Source organism: Rhipicephalus microplus, unplaced genomic scaffold, assembly GCF_043290135.1.
Source record: "Rhipicephalus microplus isolate Deutch F79 unplaced genomic scaffold, USDA_Rmic scaffold_1028, whole genome shotgun sequence".
NCBI classification, from domain to species: domain Eukaryota; kingdom Metazoa; phylum Arthropoda; class Arachnida; order Ixodida; family Ixodidae; genus Rhipicephalus; species Rhipicephalus microplus.
Genome location: NW_027465575.1, coordinates 1 through 22,351, shown reverse-complemented (window position 1 = coordinate 22,351; position 22,351 = coordinate 1). Strand labels below are relative to the sequence as shown.

General features: G+C 43.1%; 1 protein-coding gene across 1 annotated transcript; it reads right to left on the bottom strand.

Moving 5' to 3' along the window:
* Positions 1 to 461: 461 nt before the first annotated feature.
* On the bottom strand, positions 462 to 22,344 carry LOC142796025 (putative E3 ubiquitin-protein ligase RNF144A-A; the record flags this gene model as incomplete). Its single annotated transcript, XM_075886178.1, is given in 8 exon segments — positions 462 to 553; positions 711 to 855; positions 7,876 to 7,968; positions 11,694 to 11,715; positions 11,717 to 11,806; positions 16,631 to 16,691; positions 16,768 to 16,869; positions 18,497 to 22,344. Coding segments are annotated over 8 exon segments (914 nt in total), but the record flags the coding sequence as incomplete, so codon positions are not given.
* Positions 22,345 to 22,351: the final 7 nt, after the last annotated feature.

Genomic DNA, 22,351 nt, shown 5'->3' with positions numbered 1-22,351 from the left:
AATTAAGGAGTACACTTGGCATAGGTTAGCTTAAATGCCCTGAGCATATAGTATATGTAAACAGCATGGAAATGAGAAACAAATGAGCCAAGTAGCAGAGAGAATGGACCGCATGCAATATACTACTATGTTAACGCAATGCAAGTGGGCATGGAAGCCATCACACATGCTGGGGTGGCCACATATCACAGCAAAATAGCTTTCAAGGCACAATGCTTTCGCATTCGTATATTGGATTACAGAATGCCTGTCAAAGAGCTGGCAAGCTTTTTTTCCACCCACTGCTTTCGGCTGTTTGCAACTTATTGAGATGTAGACTTCGGAAAGGTGCCTTTTAAAAGGATTACGAAAGTGGCCATCGAGTTACTTGTCCACTTTGGCACACATGCCATAGTTCTTTATTCATTATACTACAGCAAATTCTTCTTTAGAAATAGTAATACGCATTCACATGATGACACACCTGAGTCCTGTGCCAAACGACAGATGCCCGTGAGTGGCCCAACTTGTTCTTGCAAGGCCCTTTGTCGTAATGTCGCAACAGGAAATCATCCTGGAAAGGGAGAGAGCAAAAGATAGAGTACAAGTATTTAGCTCGCACCTTTATCAGATGCAGCAATGTAAGTCAGACGATGCAAAACTCGGACAACACAGAAGGATGATGGCTTCACAGGGCACACAAAAATTTACGGCAATGCATCCCTACTCACGTCAAGGGAGGCCAGGCAGTACCAGCAGAACACGTGTCGACAGCGTTTGCACATCATCTGGGCACAGCCTTCGTCCCGCTCAATGGGAATGTGACACCGTGGACAGCGCTTTATCAGGCCACACTCCTCGCCTGGCAGGTTAGCCCTGGGTCACACGAGGAACAGCGTGTAAGAGCTAATTTCGCAGAAATTCCAGCATCACCGGTTGTGAGCGAAAAATCATCATCCTTTGCGTGACCGAAAAATCGAGAAATATGCAAATAAAATATTTAATAACTATTTCTGGGCCTGAGTGGGAATCGAGCCCGGGTCGTTTGCGTGGCAAGCGGGTGTTCTACCACACGCCTCTGCATGTGAATGCAGGGAAAACCCTGTGCTTGGCGATGCAGTGAAAGCAACTTTCATGCTTACACGCATCCTGTATACATGCTCCACAATACAACACGAAATATTGCCATAATAATGCATTGCAGAAGCGTACATTGCCATTGGGCGTCAGAAGATGGGATTATCGTGATGACTACATGGCTTAAAGCCAGTCACCCACTACAAAAACCACGTAGTGGGTGCTTGACAAGTTTGAAAGATTTCATGCACCAAGTGACACACTAGGAACAGAATATTGAGTTCAACTCATACCCCCAACTTTCTAGCAAACAAGCCCATTTCCTTTTCTTGTCTGAAGGATAAAGAGAACTGCGATTACCACACAGTGTAAGAAGTCTGTCCCTCGCTTGCAGTGAAGCACCAGCCAACGATGCAAACTTTTATAGTATGTTACAAAAATTATGTTCAACATTTCATCAAGGTCATCTGTATCACTTTGCTCGTAATTGACTGCTCACAGTACAATAAATGTGGAAAACAACCTCAATGCAGCTGAGTGGGCTACATTACTGAATTCTCCAAAACATACACATGGCAGAGTGTTACATGTACCAAGTGGTTGCCAAGTCTCTCGAATTGTACAGTAAGTTTCTTCCTGCACAATTGCTTGCTTCATTTACAATAACAGCACATGATAAAAAATACTACAATAAAGCTGCATGTATTTGGGTTAACCAATTTTTAATCACAATGCACCAGAAGGCTTTAAAAGGTGTCTACAATTTCAACTTCTTGCCCGAGTGTATAGTGCGACACGACAAAAATGTGTTAGTATCTCGTATGCACCATGCTGGGCATAGGCAACCAAGAATGCTTGCATTATTGACATGAACACAATCACATTTCCATTGAAGCCCAACTCATACTGGTAACTTTATGCCAATTTCACGGCTAGTAGAGTTCTCCAGTGGTACCACCAGTTTGTGGCAGCCTTCGGAGGAACTGAGTGATAGAAATTGCTGAGTGCCCCCTCATTCGCCACATGTGCTCACAACATCTGGCCTAGCCTCGTAGTAAAGTGTATACTTTCTACCTTTTTGATCTATTTCAGTGCTGCTTAAGCACTTTAGAATGAACACGAATCATGAGAAACGAATCAGCAACACTGTGTTGTCTAGCTTTAGCAGCTCTTCATCTTATATAGCTACTAGCACTACTCCTTCCTTGAACTGCAACAAAGATAACAATGAAAGGCAAAGAAGACAACCACCATTTGTAGCATGAAGCCACAAGAAAATCCGTACAGATTTCTCGGAAAGAAAAGCTTCTTCGTTGCTGAAAAATTCGTCCTGGTCCGGGGTTCGAAACCGAGACCAACACTTTTCTGAAGTGGTTTCTCTAGCAGTTGAGCAATTGCAGCGCGCAGGTAAATTCGTCCACAACACGAAGCACACAAACACAAGTAATGCTAATGAGTACTGCATATAACCGTAAGTTGGCAGAATGTTTTTTTTCTCAAACTTTCTGCCACCTTGCGGGTTTCCACAGAAATCATTTGCATTACAGATAACAATGTAACTAGATAGTATAGCCAAGTTGATTGCAAGATAACTAAACAAAAGCCATGTGCTATTTACTACTATAAAAATTTGTATTTAATTGCTGGAAAGGAAGATGGAGGACGCTTGAGCTTTGCTTTCTTACCAATAACGTAAGAAGGCTGAGAGTGTGCAATGTCAGAAGTGAAGAACAGCGGTGGGCCCTGATAGAAGCTAGACAAGAAATTGTCGTGCTGGAACAATACAGCCCAAATACGAATGTCAAAATCTCTCAAATGGAAAAAAAACCTGGAGCAAACTGTCACGAACATTGCTAAGTGCTTACTGTAATTGATAACGACTTTTATGTTCCACACCGTGTACTGTCAAAAGATAGAAAAAAATAAATAAAATGTGACCGTCAGATTCCTCTCTAGAACAGCGCGAGACAGGCCACGGCTAAAAAGACTATAAACTGAATAGTGCTTGTCTTTGCTTTGAAAACAGCAACTCTGTGTATGGAAATGAAGGTTCTCCTTTGTAAGGTGCGGCTAGCAAGGCGTGACAAGGAATGTAAATATGTGTGGGTATCACAGGGCAGAATCTTCAAGTGAAAGGCAGGCAGGACATTTGTTTTACGCTAAACCGTATTTACTTGCAAATCCTCGCACTTTTTTTTGGCGGAAAACCGATGCAAAGTTGGAAGGTGCGAGAATTACGCGAGGAAAACTTTCCACGAAAACGTACAGAGCGAAAAAAGAAAACGAAGTGGCCGCAAGTCGGGATTCTCACGCCAGCAACTAGCAGCAAGCTTTGAGAAGTACTAATTAAGACTAACCTCAACAATAAAAGCACAGGTTCAACACAAGGCAAGATTTATTTGAGACACAAAAGGCGCAAGCAAATAGTAGAGAATTAGAATACTGTATGCAAAGCTTGTGGGCGTTGCGGGCGTAGCGTAGCGTTCCATCGCTCAACAGGAGTCCGCAAAAGGTAAGCGAAGAACAAGGATCCCCCCCCCCCCCCCTCCTTATGTAATGCCCCTCCTAGACAGGGGGGCCTTTAAGGTAATAAACTGAACTAAACTGATTGCCACTTAACAGAATCGACCGCAGTTGCCTTGTGAAGAAACAGTTTTTCATCAATCTCAGTCATGGGCACAAGGAAAGCCCAACAAGTCTTGGTGGCTGTCAGCTGCCGTCATCAGTAGAGAACACAAAACTCGTCTACTCCGAAGGACCTACCGGCAGCCCTATTGCCGTTGCTTAGTGCATGATCAATCACTTTCAACTTAAAAGCAGCTGTGTAGCTTCTGTATCACCCCTTAATGTAACAAGATTACAGACACAACATACAAATCACGCCGCAACGCACACTTGCCACTTTGGCTTGGATTTGATTGGATTGAATTTCGGTGCAATAATAGTACACTCTACGCTTAGGAGATGGTGCACGTTATCATCATCAGTGGCTGGAACGAACAGACGACATTATTGAGGCAATTTTCGGGGGTGCGATAATCACTCAAGGAAAAAAAGAAATCGTATTTTTGTCGGGTGATTTGGGGGGTGCGAGAATTATGCGAGTGCGAGGATTAGGCAAGTAAATACGGTAAATTTATTTATTTATTTGGTCTTTTTTCACAAAAACTTCTGAAGCAGATCTGGCTGAAGTGGTCTAGCTTAACAATAGATCTATGTTTCTGCTGTGAGATATGGCAACATATGTATTCCAGTGTATCTGAATTGAACTCGTATGTAAGCGGCCATCATAGGCAGCCCCTGACATTTCTTCATATTGCCACGTTCCATTTCTCAAGTTTTGTTATCGTCCCAAAACACTACACAATTCTCAGCGCAAAACGCGCGTGCAGTTTTCGAGAAGCTTCTGGACTTTAGTAGATCATTTCGATCAGATCACGCCCACTCTGTGAACTGTACAGATTATTCTATAACCTGCGCCACCGCCAGCGATAACGCTAGAACATTCGATGGCGAGAGTATAAATGCCGACGCACTTCGCCGCTTGTCAGTAGTTGATCGACGGCCGACGCTCCATTCACTGCTATCTGTGCAAGACTGCTACTGTAATCGAACTTTCCGTTTACCGGGCACAGGTTCGCCCAAACAAACAGCAACATAAAGTCTCCTGTCTTCGGCCACGTCACGACCCCCGTGACAATATTAACACGCAATCAGCTTGTCCCAAAGAAGAAAACTTTCTCGTATTTCTTGATGAATCAATTTCTTTATCTTCGTAATAATGATCACATAAACTTGGTACCGTAGTGAAACAGAAAATCGAAAACTGGTGGTGGTGTATGCTTACATGTCAAGGCTGAAATAACATATGAGTATCATGAATATCTGTCTCTGTGCACCAATGACCGTGAGGCGTTAACCTTGCAATATCAATGCTATATTGTTGTAATGTACAGGCCGCCAAGTTGCAATATTGATTCAATTATCCAATATTTAGAAAACATATTTACCATGGTAAACCATTTTAATTACACATTAGTGCTGGGGAGTGATCTTGACATAAATATGTGTAGCAATACACATGAACAGACCTGCTTGCTTTCTTTTCATTTAAAAATGTAATTATCATTCCAACACATATAACTGATACTACTTCTACTCCACTAGGCTTGTTTATCACGAATAGTACAAGTCACACGATACAAACAGGCGTCCTGCGGACTCCAATAAGTGATCAATAACCCATACATCTAATTCTAGAAAATACATTAAGTGTAAGGAGTCAAATCCTTCCTGCCATTCACTTTAAACAAATCCACAAATGCTATCTTTAAGAGATGAAATCAGTCCTATGTAGTTCTTCCAGTGTAGTCCTGTTTAGTCTTGCTTTTTAATCTTTTTATTGATACTCTGTGTTCGGTGTATAAAAAACATTTTACTTATAAGGCCTTAAAAGAGACCAAAATGATTACTTCCGCCATGCTCAATATGATAAAAGAGAAAAATAGGTTATATCAAGAGTTTCTGATAAAGCGAGACCCGGATAAATTCAAAGCACTTAAGGTATGCAGAAATAAGCTGACAAAACTACAAAAACAAGCTAAACGCGATTACCACTTCAAGATGTTCATCGGCGTCACTGATTCCAAGCAAATAAGGAACAAAATAAATGCTATTATATCTACCAAACTAGTGACTAATGATATTAGTGAGCTGGTGATTAATAATGAAGTATGCAGAGGTGCAGTACTGGCAAACAAATTTAATGAGTAGTTTATCTCACTGGTTGACAGTAGTCATCATTGTGATTAATTAGGTTATTTGCTTCCTGCTTTAGATGATTCACTGTTTTTAATCTTACAGATGCGCAAGAGGTCATCAGCGATTTTCAGCATTTCTAGAAAAGTAAAAGCAAGGACGTAGACGACTTAAAATTAGAACCGATAATACATATTTTAGATCTTATATGCACATGGTTAATTCATATTTACAATCTCGTGTTCACCACTAGGTTGTTTTCTCAGGATGAAAAATGCTAAGGTGACAGTTGCATATAAGGGTGGGGACAAAAACAATTTAGGAAACTATTGACCAATCTTAATTCTGCAGATTTTTTTCCAAGGGATGTGAAAAACATATTTTCGCTCAGCTGTCTAACTTATTTAAAAAACACAACATTATTACGTCATCACAGTTCAGTTTTCAGCCCGGCCTCTCAACCGAAAGTGCCTTACTATACCAAAAGAAATTGATTCTAAAAAACATAGAAGCAAAAAGAACTTACGCTAGGAATATTCCTAGATTTCTCCAAAGCATTCCACAGGATAAACTATGATATTATGCTGAAAAAACTTCACTGTTACAGCGTTTGTGGTACAGTTTTGGCTTTGTTAAGAAGCTACTTATCAAATAAAACACAATGTGTATCAATAAACGAAGAGCTATTATCAGCCGTAAAGGTTACGAATGGTGTCCCTCAAGGTAGCATTTTGGGGCCTCTATTATTTAATATTTTTATCAACGATATTGTACGCATTTACAGCTCTGTAGAATATGTAATCTATGCGGACGATAAAAGTATATTTTTTCCAGAGAAACTGCTGATGACCTCATTGTTTCTGCAAATAAAATACTAAATGAAGTATATGCCTGGACGGTGGAAACCTTTCTACATATTGATTGCTCTAATGTAAGGCTGTACTGTTCCATGCAAAATCAAAACCATTTGAACTTCTCATAAACTAATACTTAATAGACTCGAAATTATTCTTCCCAAAACAGTTAAAACTCTCACGCATCCATTTTTACAAACTCATGGCATGGTAGTCACACACATTGTAAATTTTAGGTGTGATGCGTCAATGCCAGAATATACTACCTGTGAAGCAAAAAAATGTTCGTATACAATGCTCTTTTTTTCATCCCATATGCATTATTGTCATCTTATTTGGTCATCATTAAATGACTTGGTCATATTACAAAAAAATGCTTTGTAATGTATTGAAGGTGTATTCTATAACGCACACACTGCTCCAATATTTGCAAAGTACAGAATATTAAGAACTGATAATTGCTACGAATACCATCTTTTGTCAACTTTTACATCAGAAATACGCCAAGGAAGTACCCTTTTACGTACATTGGCCGCCTTGGAGCCTAATCCTGCCATTCGAGTCACTCGGTAAACGGAAACTTGGAATGTACCACGTCCTTGCACTAATTATGGATTGGAAACGCTACATTACTGTTTTTCAAGTGTGATGAACAAATGGAAATTGACTATTGAGTAACCTGTGTATATTGTCTGAAACTGATATGTTAAACAGGACTTGCTGATTTTGTTTTCTATGAATGCTGGGGGATTTCTGCTATGGCTACTTTGTTTAATTCGTTGCTTTGTTATGAATAGTCTTGTATGTATTTCAGAGTTGCTACTTTATTATTTGCTGTCATGAGCCACATGCGCGTTCTTTTGTATTGTCCCTTTTGGCTGCCTGTAATACCTTGTAGTTTTGTAACTTGGATTATTCTTTTTCACGGGATGAAGGGGCCAGTCTAGCTGTGACATGCAGCTTTTTCCCCTTCGCACAAACCACGTATACAATGTGTTTTTCGTGTATTTGTCACGTGGTTAAATAAGTCAAACAGCCAACAACAATGACAATGATGCCAGCACCAACGCTAGCGAAATGAGCTCTCAGGCAATGTTTTGTTAATGTAATGCAAACATGTTCTGAGTGAAGCATCTCACTGCTTCATTTGCACATTCCTAGTAGAGACAGCGCTAACGGAATGTTTACAAATGCAGGTGCAACTCACAGTTCATCTTCAAGAAAAGTGCCTCCGAAACTCGTCGCAGGACTGGTATGCATGCCAGCGTTCCTTGCATGAGGAGCAGAAGGTGAGCTTGCACTGCAAAGTGGGAAGGTCATCACTACAAGAGCTGCAGTGAGCTACACAATAAGTACTTCCATCCATGCTGAGATCTCAAGCTAGAATAGCAATGTAAACGCGTGCACAAGACCTCAAGTAAGCATACACAAGTTAAACACTCCCAAACAGGCAGCAGCACATCAAGCCTTAGCTGTACAGGTCCCTCCAATTTCTTATCCCCAACTGCCAGAGGTACTCCTAATGAGCCAATGCTGAAAGCAGTATCTTGGCAGATACAAAGAGTGCAGAAAGAAAAACTGATTCGGAACTGAATAAATGTCGCCATTAACAGAATACAGGGATCCTATTTCAGTGCCTAACGAGATTTGCTACGCCAACCTGATAAAACCGACGTAAATGCGCCAACCTGCGCCAGACTGTCCATTTCAGATGTCCGCAGCCTGTGGACCGCGGGCCGCAAATGGCTCGCTGGGCAGTTTTTATGTGGCTCTTGGCACGACGTCAGAAATCTTAAAATCGCTAGACACTGTAATTGTGGCAGTATTTAAATAACTGTAATTAATTGTTTTATTTACCGAAGACAGCGGTCGAGTCTAATGAGAGAATTCTTTACCTTCCTGTGAACCAGCCTACTAGATGTTAAGATGACGACAACGACTGCACCTCCGCTGCTACCCCCTGCGCCGCAGCCCGCAGCGCGGCCAGCACGTGACGAGAAAGGAGGAGCGTTTCCACGCGGAGAGAAGCAGATCGGTGTTTGAGAGATCACCAGCAATCCACAGCAGCTCTTTTTTTTTGCTCTCTTTGTGCGTGGCGTTGAAAAGAGAATGGGTCTCTACATGTCAGACGGAGGCGTGGGGGGGGAGGGGGAGAGAGTGACTCGTAAATGAGAGAAAAGAAGATAAATATGCACCTTGTAACTGTCTGCATCATAGTACGGACACCTCAACAGTGGCTCACGAGGGATGGAGGTAAGGAGGGATTTAAAGGGATAGAGATAGAGATGAGGACACCCACTTACAGAAGTAAAGGTAAGATAGAGAAAGATGGGGACACGGTCGAAGGAGTCCGAGGACGGGCTACCAATCAGCGAAAGGTTCACAGTGTCGGGAGATGGCGGGGGAGCAAGCCGGTCGGCCAGAGCTGCGCTGTCGTTGGAGATCGTGGGGCACAACCGTTGGGCACGGAATCCAGTGAACGAGTCCCAAGATAGGCATGGCACCGGTGCGTCGCAGACTGGCATTTGCATACCTGCCAACTCTTCCGATTTTCCCGTAAGATGTACGGTTTTACGAATCTTGCCTGATATTTACGAAAAGTATTTCATTAGTAAATAGGCGTGGCCTCTACGATTGGCTACAGCGCATTGCCGTAGCTGGTGGCGGAGGCCACAAAAACGGCCTATATGTATTGGTGTTATCATCACCACATACTTTCGAAGTCTCCCGCATTGTCCGGGAGACTACCGGTACAATTCTAGTTGCTGCACTACTGGAAGCGTGATGGTTTGGGCTAGTTGTATGACACGACGGTAGATATAGCACAAGAAACAGAACGTCCTTTTGTCGTCGTTCTGTTCTCACGCTATGTCTACTGTGAAGTACTATTGGATTGCAGCTGTTTCTTCCGGTGTGTAGGGGTTGCCATGAAAATCTCCCGAAAATAGAAATGTTGTGCGAGATCTGGCCACATTGACAAAAATGCAGACCAGTCCGTTTCAGGCTTTTTGCGAGCCACCGTATTATAAATGAATTTGAGAGGCGTTCATCTTAAACTTACAGTAGAATCTCACCCCCGAATCTAGAACCTCCCTTCACTCAATGCTTCGCCTTCACTTGAGAAAGCCGATGGGAGCGCCATCTCTAGGCACGACAAGTCACTGTATATCAGCGATAGTCTGCTGCGACTCTCGAGTGGCGCAGTGCTCAACTCTGTCAAGTGAAGGGTGAAAGTAGTGTCGAGGAGCATTAGTGAATATGGGGGTTAGTGATGCAAAACTGCGACAGATACGAATCCGCAAAATTCCACAGCCAAATTCATTTGTCCATTGGGCCAAAATTCGAATGTTCGGAACACTTTTCCTAATCGCAGCGTGCGGTATGAACTTTAGTACCGAAACCGTTGAACAAAGGCCTATCCAGTGCAGTGTGCTCGAAGCTTCAAAAGTACGCGTGCGACCAGCACATGCACTGTCTTCTACAGTGCGTGTGATTGTCTTTGCCACAAAAACGCTGTGAATAAAACTGCGGTCGTTAGACACGATCATGTATGGCGACGACATTACTGACAGAACTCCGAAAGTGTGCGCGCGGCCACCGTTCGGCAGTCAAAGCAGCGCTGCTTTCCGCAAACTCTTCGGAGAAAACAGCGGCAGTTGCGACCATAGGATATTATAAAACGACTTGGTTTTGAAGGCACGTGGCTTGAAACAAAACTATCGTATCTGCCGCAAACCGCCACGCACAAAACCGCGGTCGTAGCGATGTGGTAGCGATCTGCGAGCTCCGAGGGCACATGGCTGACGCAGCGGTAGGATGAAAAATGGTAAAGACGTAAAAAAGGTTAGAACCGTTTTGCCGTTCCTGTCCAAAGAATCTAGTAGCTAGCAAGCCAAAGCTAGCTTTGACCCGCCCTTTTGCGGCAGCCAGCTGCACCGTCCCGTCCGTTGACGTGTGTCCTAGGAAGTCATACGAGAGTTGTTTTAACGGAAATATATTTTGCTGGTTGTTTTGATGACGCAAAATTTCGTCTGGGAGCATTTGGCTTCCCCTTTCAGACTCTCACCTTAGTGAAAACCATACTCTCGTGTGTTCGGCCACTCCAAGCCATTATGAGACTGCAGCGCAAATGCTTGCGTTGCCCCATTTGTTTTTTGCAATGTTTTCTTCTAGTTTTTTTTTGGTGCGAAAAATAGAGAAAAAGAACTGATGGTAATGATGATGACGTTAACATAAGTAACTAATGATGGCAAAATGTGATTATGCTTGTCGCTAAAGGCGAATCCATCACAGCTACAAGTTTAAAGAAAAAAAAAAACGCAGATGATGAAAAGAACGACACGAAAGTTCTCGAAGCCTTTTCAATCTAAAAAGATCCTCTGTTCTAGGTCAGCGTCCATTGAATATCAAAGTGTTTGAGGTACTTCTTCTCTGAAGTGCTCCATTATGAATATATAGCTATGCCTAAGTGCTCCTAATAGTAAGATTATTTGCTCCCAAACTAACATTTTACTGCTGTAAAATGCTTTTAATAGCAAGACTACCTGCTCCAAAATGCTCGCCAAACTAAAATTTTACTGCTCCAAAGTGCTCCAAGACTAATATTTCACTGCTCCAAACTAAAATTTCACTGCTCTGAAAATTGCTCCAAATCGGCAGCTCCCAGTGGGATCAGTGGAAATAACAAAATACTAGTTGATGAGAAAAGAGTTGTAGGCTAGAGCTGTCCCAAGCAATGTGCCCTATCTACAAGATTTAAGATTGTAAACAAGTAGGCGAGTGTCACCTGACACACCCTGGTGTCATGATATTTCATTTTGTGCATTTAGCAGGAACGCTTTCTATTCATACTCAGTATTAGTGTGTCGTCTGTTGCTGTGACACCACATAGTGACAGCAGGCGACATGCCACAGGGGTCTGCTGGGCATACAATGTAACACCCACTCACTAGGGCTTGCACCAGAAGTCGCCCTCTCTCGCATCCTCTGTCGTGCATACCCCCAAGCCAAGGTGTGCAGCCATACCTTGGAACAGTGGACGGGCGATGCCTCGCAGTCACGTAGTGGTGGGAAGACACGGCAGATGCTCTCGCATCCAGGGCCAGGGCACCAAGTTTGGTTGGGGTCCATCTCCACATCTGCGCACACGATTGCTGCGTTTGAAAAGCCACTGGCAGCATTGCACGAGGCTTTTTCAAAATATTTTTTTACACTCATACCCACAGTGCCATTCAGGTATTACAATGCAAGGGTTACACAGAGAATTTGTACATCATACATTTCAAGAGCACAGTTGTCAATACAATGTTGTCAACGCACATGAATGACATGAAGACCATCTAACCTAGACAAAGAGGGAGAATACAAACATGCAATTATTCTGTACAGACATAAAGTACAAAAACTAGGTGATAAAAACTAAACATTGCATAAAAATCGACTGCAGCGGGAAAAGAGTGCTTTTAAAAAGATTAGTCCTGCAGCTATATTCTCTAACCATGATTTGTTCGTCTTGCTATATAATGAGGCTGTACTGATCGCGGTCTACTCCAATGTGGCCATGATATATATTATGAAAAGGCTTCAAGTGCAAAATATGCCTTCTTTTTTCTAGAAGCTCCTATTTGAATGCTTTCTTTTCAGCAGTAACACTAAGGTTTTTTTTATAGCTACCGATAACGTACCTTGCACCCATGTTCTGAACTCGCTCAAGCTTGTCGGCATTTGTGGGAGGGTCACACAGAGTGCAACCATACTCTAAAATTGGTCTGATGTAGTTTTTGTAAAGAAGATTGCGGGCCTCCTGAGGAAACAGCTTTGTGCTACGCCGCAGAAAATCCAATACCTTACATGCCTTTGCTGTAACGAAATCAACATGCCTGTGCCAACACATGGATAATGCAAGGAATATGCCCAGCTGAGAATCAGTTTGTAACGAAGAACAAGACAGAGTATAAAGTGTCGGTGCCATACGTTTTTTGTGAAATGCGTGTGAATAGTTTTCTGCACATTTATTTGCATATGTGATTCACGACAACAGTTTTCTATTTTCGCTAAATCATTTTGTAAAATAATGGTATCATTGATGCTGGTAACTTCCAGATATATTATTAGATCATAAGAAAACAATCTGATGGAAGAAGCAATGGTGTCAGGAAGATAATTTATGAATAAAAAAAAGAGCAAAGGGCCCAACCAACACTGAGCGCTGAGGGACACCAGATGTTACTTACACTAGCCATACCTGATTCTGCGCCATTTACCACCACGTACTGAGAACGCAGGGACAAGTATTCCCAAATCCACGTTATCACCTGTTCATTGATATTAAACCAACGTAGCTTACCTACGAGCAGCCCATGATCTACGAGGTTGAATGCTTTCCTGAGGTCTACAAATATCGAATCAACCCAGGAGCATTCATCCGGTACACTACAAATTTCGTGAACAAATTCGGTTAACTGAGTTATGTAGGAAAGTTCTCGTCTAAAACCATGCTGTCTTGGATTAAGAAGATCGTGATTGGTCATATGTGTCATTACATTGCTGCACAAGACGTCCTCTAATATTTTGCAGGCTATACTTGTCAGGGATATCAGTCTGTAGTTGTTGACCAGTTCATGAGGACCTGATTCATACACAGGCACGCCACCTTCCTGTCGTGTGGCAGGCTTCCCGTTCTCAATCATTTAGAGTATGGAACCTTAAGGAAGAATGCGATGTTTGGTGCACACATTTTGAGGAAACTGCCTCTCAATCTATCCGATCTTCCTGCTTTGCTAGGATCTAAGTGTTCGAGAAGACACTGAATGGCATTTTCATCAACAGCTACATCATCCATATGTGCCATACATCTGTTAGTTGGCAAAAACAAAACGCTGTTTGACTAACAGGATGAAAATACGGAAGAAAAAATGTATTAGAACAGCTGGCCTTATCTGAGCTATTTTCTATTTCTTCACCATCATGATGAAGTGAGGGAATACACACTCCATCTTTTTTATAACGTTTGACAAGATTCCAGAACAACTTTGTTATTATGAATCGAGAAGGCAGAGCATTAAAAAATTATTTTCTGGCATAATGCATTTTCGTTTTTAGAAGTTTTGTGATGGTTTCAAGTTGCTGGCAAGTCTCAGAGGTGGGTTTTTTTTTTATATTTAGTATACACCCTGTTCCGTTTACCGATAAGGCGCCGCAGCTCACCATTAAACCATGGCTTCGATTTAGCACGACATGAAGTCTGCACCCACAAAGGCACATATTTTTCTTGTAGGTTAAGCATTTTTCTTTCAAAAAGGAGCAAGCACCGGAAAAGTGTTGGAATTCTGGAAGGGAAGCTTCCAATGCAAGGCCTATCTGGTTTACATTTCCTTTGCTGTAATTTGTGGGAACCGGATTGGCCCGCCGTTTTTGCGTGGACTTTGCCGCCTCTTTCTGCGTTCTCATGTCCCGACATGACTCCCCTTCTCTGCAGTCTGCCCCGCTGGGGGAGCGGGTAGTGACGTTTAACCCTTCTCACCCAATAGTGGATGTCGACTGTGGCGCTGTGCGCAAAGTCTCTCGGGATGTTTCGCGCGCACGCATAGAGAGTGAAAGAGTACCTCTCCGGGACAACATCGAGTAAGCACGCATTTCTTTTTCATTCGTCGGCTCTTTTTGTTTGAGGCTCGTTCGCTTACCTTTTGTCTCCCCCCCCCCCCCCCTCGAACACTAAGACGAAGAGCGGTGCGGTGTCCTAGTGCGTGGTCATACTACGCCAACCCGTACCTCTTGAAACCCAACGCGAGCACAGTTTTCGCCCTAGCTCGATTGACCGGGCCCTTTTGTCCCGGTGTCCCCATGAATCACTTTTGCCCACGAAAACCTGCTCGCGGCACCCTGTGTTGTACTTCTTGCCTGGGGCATGGATAAGCCCATTTGCTTTCCCACCACCCCTGTTGCAACGGGCTGTCTACGTACTGCGTTTTTGGTGTTGCCACAGGCAATAAAGTGTTGCGACCTTGAGCAGTACCGTGATCTCGCCACGGCGACGGTTAACACATCCTGCGACTCGCTAAGACCGGACCCACGCTAGTGGCCGTACTCCAGAGGTGATACATGTACAATACAAATTATACATCTTTCTTGATGCCGCTGTTTGAGTCTTTTCATATGTTAGCTTCATTTCACACAAAACAGTTTTATGGTCGCTAATGTCGAATACCACCAAAACCATTTTTACCCAGTTTGGCTGATTAGTTAAAAGCAAGTCAGATATTATTTTGTCTCATGCGTTGTTTTACCATCCGATTTAAGGAAAAGCTGTTAAGTATGTTGAATTTTTCCTTTGCTGCTGCAGATGTAGCCCCTGCACTGGAAGACTGATCATTCCACAAAAGCTCTCGAATATTAAAGTCCCCACTTTATGACAAGATAATCAGTATGGACAGTTTCTAGTGTCTTTGAAAAATCGGTCATGGCAGTTTAAGAACTTGCAGGAGGAAATGAGTACACCGATGATGTTTTTCCATTTGGCAATCTGATCTTGCAGCACACATCCTTGCAAGTGCCGCCATTGAGAAAGCCAACTATCCACAAGACCCACCGCCATGACGACGTCCCTAAAGCTTGAAAAAACCTCAGTGTCGTCAGCATCTAGCCATATTCGGTTTCAAGCACAATGCCTGGTTTTACCATCCATAACAGGTTATGGAAATCTTTCACTTTGTTTTTGATGCTACGACAATTGACTACCAGAAGAGCTACGTCTGCTACAGAGCTACGCGTACGTCGTATAGTTTGCACAACCTGGCCACGACTTTAATTGTACACATTTGTCTATATAAAAACAGTTTATCATATTTCAGATTTACGTGAGCACCATCAGAAGCATTCTTTCTGCAGAATTCCCAGAGAAACTTTCTTTTCCTGCGCACTGCTTCCGAGAAATCTTCTGATGTAGTAATACTGGAGCCTTTTAGCTTCTTAAGCATTGGCTAAGATCGTCTGTATATCACTGTACGTTGAAAACATTGCAATAAGTGGTCGAGGTTTGTCATTCTGCAATCATCCAAGCCTGTGTGCCTGCTCAATATTCACCGACCGTATACACATTGACAGTTGTGAAAAAAATCAAATATTAAGATACGTCCTGATGTGCTACACGACAAATTATGGGCACACAAGATATGCCAGAAACCCACATCACTGGATCGGGGTTCGCCCCACAGTGAGTGCTAATGGAAATGCCACCCACCACTTTCTGTAGACGCTTCAATGGACTACTTTGAATACCTGACGCACTAACAAATATCAACCAGTGAGCGCAGTGCCTCCAACAACCAAGGTGTACAAAAACTAACAAATGACCATCATGAGCTTCAGAGCTAGCAGCCCTTGTTCCCGTTTTCTAGGGATGCCATACATGCAACAAATGCACGGCCAGAAATAAATGTGAATCAGTGTTGAAAAGAGCAAGTTCGAAAACTTGAATTTGTAAACTTTATGTTGCCCCAACCCCACTTACAAAATTTCAACCACTAAAAAATTTCTTGGGAGAATCCTGCACTGAATAGCACCGGTTCCAGGGCATGCAGCATTAAATCATTACACTGTACCTCACACTGATGGCTCCTGTCTGTAAAAGTGCTAAATTATATATTTGTGGTTTCCAAGTATATTGCACATAAGGGTTTCTCATAGTTTAAGCACTTTTGAAACTAGGATTGTAATTTGCATTTTTAATATTAATTTGAACTTTCAGGGAAGTTTATCAGCTTAAGAAGGTTCCTAAGAACTCTCGATGCTTAGAGACAGCTAAGATTCTATTTAATGAGTCACTGAATGACGTAACAGTGTCTATGGCTTTGAATTTTCTTTTCAATTAAGCAACTGTATTATTTGCATAGGGGGTGGTTGCCTTCACTGAAATGTCCGAGCTCTTGCTCATAGTTTGAATGACACAAAACACAAGAGCATACCTCGGTTAAGCTTGCATCGAAGATAAAGCTCCAGGACATCTGTCTCTACAAGCTTTTCAATCTGCAAAGGCGAGGAATGTAAGTACAGGAGCACACTACAAGCACCAAAGTACTCCGTATTGAGTGACATGCCTCACCTCTGAAGACTCAAAGATGCCTCCACTCGGGCACTTGTCATCGGGACATGGTATATAGGCATTGCCATCACGGATGCTGACGGTCAGGTACTGACGCGTGCACTGCAACACAAATACACTTATGCTATGGAAAAGAAAAGCATGTGTAACGCCTTGTAATTGCAAAAATTCATACACAGGGGTTGTGTGCTTGAGCTACCATTTTGACAAGCGTTTTTCGAGGCTGTTCTCTGATGCTGTTGCAGCCTTGAAGAAGTCAAGTCTACTTGTCTGAACGTCGGCTTGAGCAGACAGCTCCTGTTTACAGAATTTTTCATTGAAAGCTTCCGTCTTTCCCTTCCTGCCATACGTAGATTTGTTACTAGAAAAATATTTGACAATTTGAGAATTTGTCATACTGAAATGTTAGAACATTGCAAATGTACAGAATTGGCCACATTAGGAACATCCTTTATAGCACTAAAGGAAAAAAAAAAAAAGGTTGAATTCCATTTCATAGGAATCGTTCATATGGCAAAAGTGAAATACTTCTCCGTAGATGTAGCTGCAGCTCTGTCGGGTATGAAAAAATACGATTTGTGCGTATAATATGTGGATATGATAATAAGTTTTAATAAAGAGATGTGCGTGCCAACAGTTACAAATGATAGTAGATCAAAATGGATGAGACAATGTTAGAAAGACGTGGGCACATGCTGTCAAACTAAGTTTGGCAAGGTTGATAAGACCTAACAACAGCTGCCACAAAACCGATAAGGATCGATAAGATACCATTGTGTCTGGCGAGGTTCATTCGAACTTGATTGTAACGGCATTCTGAACCCTGTGTTCACTTGAGACAAAGAAAAATATCAGAGGCGGTTCCGGGGATCAATAAATCATGTGCACGAACACCGCAAAGACGAAACAAGCAAATAACTTGCACACCTCTAATAATCCGGCAGATTATATCATATGAATGCCGCTCTTCTGTACTCATGTGGACTCTGCATTTTGTTATGGAAAGACATGGTGATGGCACAACGTATGTACTTGAAGCCGCAGGGTGTGGTCTTTTGTGATTTATGTGCTTCTTTTTTGTATCCCTCAGGCCCCTATTTTGGTCACGTGACCCTTCTCGAAAGCGATTTAAAGTAACATTTGATTTATTTATAGTACTATCACGAGGGAAAGAAACACGAACAGCGGAAATTTCGGCCCAGTCGAATTCCAACACACCTTGAATGTCGCTAGACAAATCTGTGCTTTCAGCTGGCTTCACTGTATAGCGCTAGAGTCTTGTTAGGGCTGGCATTATCGTACTGTATTTGCTTATCATATGCCAGTCATGCCTGGCACATGGAGCACTACTGTGGTGCAACAGAACGAGCCAGAGCAAGATTTTAGTGTATACAGTAATACTGGCTGAAAGCACAATTTGGCCTGATAACAATGAAGGCATGTTGGAACTCGACTGAGCCAAAAGCCACACTGTTTGTGTTTCTTTCCATTGCAATAGTAAATCTGGCACTTGTGCTCTTAATGAAACCGAACTAGGAAAGGAGCCAAATGGAGCAACAACAATAGTCTTATTTTGCGCCTTCTGCTGCTGCCAACTTCAAAACCTATAAATCCTTAGCTAAACATACTGCTCATTTTGCGGTAGAGTAGCTTTTGGCAATATTTTGTGTTGCAACACCTAAAAGCCAGTGCAGTAGGTAGGCCCAAACGAACATGTGCTCAAACGCACCTGGAGGCAGAAATAGCATCCGCAGTGCGCCACTCGGTACAGAGCCGACGAGGGCACCACGGTCAAGCAAAGTCTGCACAGTGCCAGCAGGGGCCTCTGGGACGAGGCCTGCTCCACGTCGTAGACGCTCAGTGATCGCTGGGCTCGGGGCGCCTTGCAGCAGGCGCCAGAGTAGGTGTGCGACTTGGGCAGTGAGGCCAGGGGCACCGAGCCGTTGTTGCCAGTGGCCGCCGGCGTCTTACGGTCCCGCGATCGAGACACCAGCCAGCGGAGCAGCGAGCGGCGTTTTTCTCGGGGCTGTTGGGCCATCACCTACGTTTTGTTGAGGAAACAAACATTTTATTGTACAAGAAGACCTGCATGGAGAGAATGGTACACAATAATGCTAGCAAATCGAGGAAAGCGGTAGAACACAAATGCGAACACCTGCAGAAGAAAAAGAAGAGACCGACTTACAGTTCACTATAGCAATATTCAACTGCAAGTCCTAAAGATAACACCTTGATGTAGTTCTACTGACTTTCTAACAGTGATGAGGCTTGGGAGGTGGTTTAAAGAGATCGACCCTCCCTCTTTCCTATGCTCAGGATTAGTATGTGCTTCATTGTACCATGCCAAATGGATTCTTGAGTCTCCTTTCGAATGTTGCTGGTTCGAGTACAGAGAGAGAGAGGTTAATGAAAGAGGTAGAGATAAAAAGGACGCTATTTTCTGGCTCCCGTCGCGAAGGCACAGCTCAGCGCCTTTAGGGATGGGGGGGGGGGGGGGGGAAGTGACCTTGCAAAAGTGCATATCTGCCTAGGCTGTGACATCAGCCGTTGTACTCCCGCATACAGCTACCCAGCATGGCGGCGTTTTTTTAATACGTGAAAAGGGTTAATCTCGTATTATGAAGTTGTAGTCCCACCAAGAGAATAATTCTATAACGAGACTGCAGTACTTGTAAATAAATCAATGAACGAGCACAGCAAAAACACAAGTGTATTTCGTGTTATTGTATTACTCCGCACCACCATTCCACAACATGACGCCCTATCAACTCGCCCAGTTGTCAGTCCTATAGTAATAATTGACGTTTAACGCACCAAAACTGCGATAATGCTATGAGAGATTCCGTAGTGGAGGGCTCCGGAAATTTCTTCTACACAAAGTTGTTTAGCAGCACCTTATGTAAATTCTCGCCTCCAGCGAAAATGGATTTGATTCCATGAGTCAGCGGTCGAGCACCGTGACGGGTCAGTTCGGTTTAGATGCGCTGCAGCGGAATTTCCTTCGAAACAGCGCATGCAGATTCCATCCCCAGTATGGATGCGACTCTCAGCGGCTGCAGTCCGCTATGTAGTTAAACAGCAATAACTACAGTGCTTTTTAAAGGTAGTGTTCGCAGCGTGTGGAAATCAAGCTCATGGACTTGAATTATGTTGCTCTTGAACAAATCAGCGCTGGTAGTAAATCCATACAAACCACCAACTGCGCGCGAAAGAAAATAAAAAAGGGGAGGGAAAAAGGGAAGGTGCGAGAAATCGCCAAAGCTTTCTTTCTTTATTCACAAGTGCAAAGACACGTGCATGGCAAGGCTGTCTGTGAGGTTGTGCAAACTGCTTTCACTGAGGCAATTAATTATTTAACCGCCAAGCCATCCCATGTACGTTTGTACGGCATGTGTCTGACAAAGTGACAGAGATCGCATCACGCAAACTAGACAGCAAAATACATTATGTACATGCTAATTTTAAGGCCCGGGCTATTTAGAAGCTATTTTTAGTTGCACCTAACTGCTCTCAGTGGTGCTTTAGTGGACGTGAGGGGTCTTGTATGATGCATGCAAAGATGCGACGTGTATGCTTGAATATTTTTTTTTTCACTCATACGTGATCACTTTTAACATTTGGTGAGCATCTCGGGCTTCTGCCCAGATGCTGGTCTGCCGCCTTCTTTTCTTACACCCACACTTATTTAGGTGCTTGCTCCTTTTGCTGGGGATTGTCTCTCGTCGTTGCGCCGGTTTGTACGCTGGTGCTCATTGCTCCCGCGAAAAATGCAGCTGCGCGCTTCATTTCAAGAGCGCTCAATAGATGGCGTGCCGCTGCTCAGGCGACGCTTGCTCCACTTTAGGTGCCAGCTCCAGTTTGTTAAGAGACGCTTAGGTGGCCGCACCCATATACAGCGCTTGCTTTCGGCGCACTTTTTTTCTCTTTCGCTGGACATCACTCAGTACGCGTCGATACCACTACCCACTATAAACACCGCAGAAGGCAGGGTGGCGGTGCGGAGGGCTCGCAAGGCGGCTACAGCACAGGCTCGCCGTCAGGACCCTTCTCCGATTTCTCACTACATCCTATAGTTCAAGATCCTCTGGTTTTGTACTTTACAGATCACAAATTGAACCATTATACTAAAATAAAAACGTTCTTCCGAGCTTATGTGAACCGTGAATAAGCTCTGGAACAAAATGCATATACTGCATCAGTATGTAAATATCTGTATATAGTACATTGATATGTAAATAATACTCATTGTGCATATAACGTCTATATACAATTACATTACAATAACTCTCGAGTCATATTTATGTAATGATGATTGAGTATATGTACAGAAGATTCACAATTTACCGTATTTAACCTCTGGAGCAAGCTCCTTCATCATCATTCACTTCGTTGATATGCGGGAACTTTTTTATTTTATTTTTGCGTTACTTGTCATAAGTATTTATTCTATGAGTGGCAATTTTTTTTAAGGTGAAGCTTACATTGAGCCTCACAAGCCTTAAAGAGCGAAACTGGACGATTCTAGGGGCTAATCTGGTTGATTCTATACTCCGTCTCAGAAGTTCCCTTCAGCACTGTGGAGGCTACAAGCCCTTAGAACGAACACTGGCATCGCTGCAGTAGTGACGATGTGACGTCATGGCAAGGACTCGCCTGCTCCGCGGCAACACAAGCCGACAGTCCCTTCTTTCCAAGCGCGCCCCGTACCCACTCTTCCAGTATACAGTGGTGACTTCTCCGATCTCGCAAGGTACAAACTAAAGATATTTATTACTATCAAACATTAACTAAGGGGCTGAAAGTATCAATAATATAGCTTAGGATGAAGAACTCTCGTCTGAACAGATAATCCACTTTGAAAATGGGAGTGCACTGCAGCGAGACATTACAGAGTTTAAGAATTGGGGTCCCAAGGAGCTTGCGACGCGCTAGGGCGCATGCGCAGAACCAAAGCAATCTTTGGCGTTTGCATTCATGTTGACCCAAGGTTAAAAAATCAAAAACTAGGGTGGGCGAGACAAAGCAGACGCAGTGTGAGACACAGCGTTGTATGGCCCGCGTCACGAATAATTTTTAATTTGGGCACAGGTGGTACGCCGTGCATTTGACCCAAGGTAGTTTGCATTTGACCCAGTTCTCAAACTCTGCTGATCCTCCGAACGCAAGAGCAACCTACGCAACGCAGCTTGGGGAACCAGTGCCTTGGGCGCCCTTTTCTCAAACTCTGTTCACCATGGTTTCACGAAATTGGTGCTAAAAAAATATTCGTGCTAGATGGGTCTAACTTATTACAACTTGGCATAGACGACTACCCAATTAAACATACGTGTCGAAGTATTACAAATTAGGATGTTTTGAATTTATTAACAGCACTGTGACTTGCAGAGCAAGTTATGTCTGCCCCAGCAAATAATATATGTCATTTGACAGAATTCGGCTTTCTGATGCAGGAGACTTTAGATGAATCTGTCTGTCATACGCAATCACTTATAATATTCAGAAAATTAAAGTAATGTTGCAACCCACAGATTGGTTTCCAGGATTCTGAGACGTCGGTATACTCGAATCTTATGTACATATTTCT